The 2,441-nt window shown below is 41.7% G+C and overlaps 1 protein-coding gene across 1 annotated transcript; it reads left to right on the forward strand.

Annotated features, from left to right (window-relative positions):
• Positions 1-1,852: 1,852 nt before the first annotated feature.
• Positions 1,853-2,154, forward strand: SARC_05529 (hypothetical protein; the record flags this gene model as incomplete). Its single annotated transcript, XM_014300598.1, has 1 exon — positions 1,853-2,154. A coding segment is annotated over one exon (302 nt), but the record flags the coding sequence as incomplete, so codon positions are not given.
• Positions 2,155-2,441: the final 287 nt, after the last annotated feature.

Genomic DNA, 2,441 nt, shown 5'->3' on the forward strand with positions numbered 1-2,441 from the left:
ATAAGGATGTAGTTTATGACTACTTACACAAGGCGAAGAAAATATATCCTAGATTTTGTACTGGCGATACTCGACAACTGTATCTATATTTTTACGGAGATATATATATCATAACGTCAAACATTATTGCGTGAAAACTGTATTGATAACCACTCCTGAAAATTTTATTTTCAACTATTTCTCTAAATATTAAATACTGTATGGCTGTATGCCCGTTAGTCACTGACCTCTTCGTCGATCCTGGCTACCCAGTCTTCTATATACATATCACCATTTGTCCCTCTTGTAATTGTCCCGCTTGTAAATATTTGTTTATGTACCTATATATGTACTGTGGTTTTGTATTTAAAAACAAAATTGTATTCAACTAAAAATATAGTAATAAATGTTGTTTTTTAAATTCCTTCGGTCATACAGTTACTCTTCCCTCGTCACCGTCAGGCGTCAGTCGTCAGTCGTCACTCATCAGTGCTTCTGAACTTCCTGAAGCCTGTAGCCAAAGGCCCGAGTCGGCGAGCCCTGGACCTGGCCCTGGGCCAAAGCTCTAAAGGTGAAGCGCTGGCCGGCCCTGAACTGTGAACAGGCTGAACTTCCTGAACTTCGGAATCTGAACTTCTGATGTCAATGTGCTGAACTGCTGATGAATGTCCGAAGAGTGATCATTACAAAACCTGGCCTGGTATACGATTAAGACATAACTTCATAACTTCATAATAGCAAACTAGTAGTTTCCGTCTTTCCGACCCGTCGCGATATGTCTTCTTAGGAGAATATTATGATGTATGTCGACTATAATAAAAGACACGGCGCCCAGACATGTCATCATAGCGAAGTAGTTTCCGACGGCCTTATTTAACATGTCGTCATAGCGAAAAGTGCTGTCTTTAAAAAAAACATATGTGCATTCATGACCCTCTCTCTCTCTAGTAGAGAAGAAATAAAATAATATGACAGTCGGCAGACGGCAGTCCGGCACCCAGCCACCCAGTCACAGTAGCACCCACAGGGCGCAGGTCACACAACTCAAGTCACAACAACAAGCCCGGGCCTCCGGAAAAGAAACGACAAGTGGAACAGCTGTCATCATGACTTGTAATAAATAGAAAAGCCCATTGTGTGTGTAAATAACTGTGTATTGTACTTTGTACAGTACATTAGGTAATACATACATTTGGTTTTTTGGTTTTGTTTAAATAAAACAATCAAAAAAAATACCAGTCATCACTCACCACTCACCAGTCACCAATCACCAAGAAGTCATCACTCACCAGCTGGGTTGGCATCCGACAACGACGTATACGGTACACCCCTTAAAAAATGTCTCCGCGACCCGTAGTACATGTCGTTTGGTGTCGCGACAGTCGGGTCTGGGTCAACACTAGGTCGCCGACATCCGATGCCGACCGACATGTCTGACAAAATGTCGTATCGACACCTCTGACAGGTCTATTTGCCAAATGCCGGCGTCTTTTACCAGCCCAGGCCCACTGCCCAGCTCACCGGCCAGCAGAGTGCAGACAGCTGTGTGTATTTACAGATCCTACTAGTGCCGTTTCATTGGCTGCTACATCTAAATGACCCTTTTTTTCATTCTTTTGTTATAAATATATAACGATTGTTGTAATTAGAAATCGGATGACAAATAATTAATCTATTGAGGAATTTCATTCTTGACTGCTTTTGACTCCTGAGTCATCGTTCTTGCTTCCTTTCAGTGAATTTAAATACAATTTTGCATAGATACATATGCAGCGTTCGTTCTTCAATTCTTCTAGCCGGTGTAATTCGACAAATAGCTTCACAACTCGATCGAACTTGGTCCACCTGTCACATCGCAGACCATCCTACTAAGAGTTTAATATGGAAAAAGCAAAGGCATTTGATTTACCAAACAATGGCGGGAAAATTGGGCTTGAGGAGGACTCTGCGCTTGCTGTAGACATCGACGATCCGAGACAGGACGATGCAGTACAAAGTAGTAGTGGTCAGTCCCATGGTAAGTCGCCCAAAGAGTTAGAGAAACCATCACCAGCTAGGAAACACAATGTACTTGAAAGTCACAAGGGAGACGACGATGACAATGAACCCTGGGAGGAGTCCCCATTGACCGCTGCGAGATGGTACCAGAAGTTATTATTCTCTCAGGTGTGTTGAATGTTGCTGCTGTGTTCATACCAGTTGTTCAATTGCTTCATGATCCGGACTTCAAATCAAGAACAAAATACCGCACCAACTTGATAATACCCAGATGTGGTGAATAAGTTCAGTATACATCTATTTGTATATAGTCTTAGTCGAGCGTATACAACGCAAGTATAAGAAGTAGCATATTCTTTCCACTTTTGTCTGTAAATTACTGTATTCCTACATACTTTAATTTACTTCCCAATTATAGAACTAGAATAACAAACTCGATTCATTCAAGTACGTATGCGCGTCAA

The sequence above is a fragment of the Sphaeroforma arctica genome (assembly GCF_001186125.1).
Source record: "Sphaeroforma arctica JP610 unplaced genomic scaffold supercont1.356, whole genome shotgun sequence".
Lineage (NCBI taxonomy): Eukaryota > Ichthyosporea > Ichthyophonida > Sphaeroforma > Sphaeroforma arctica.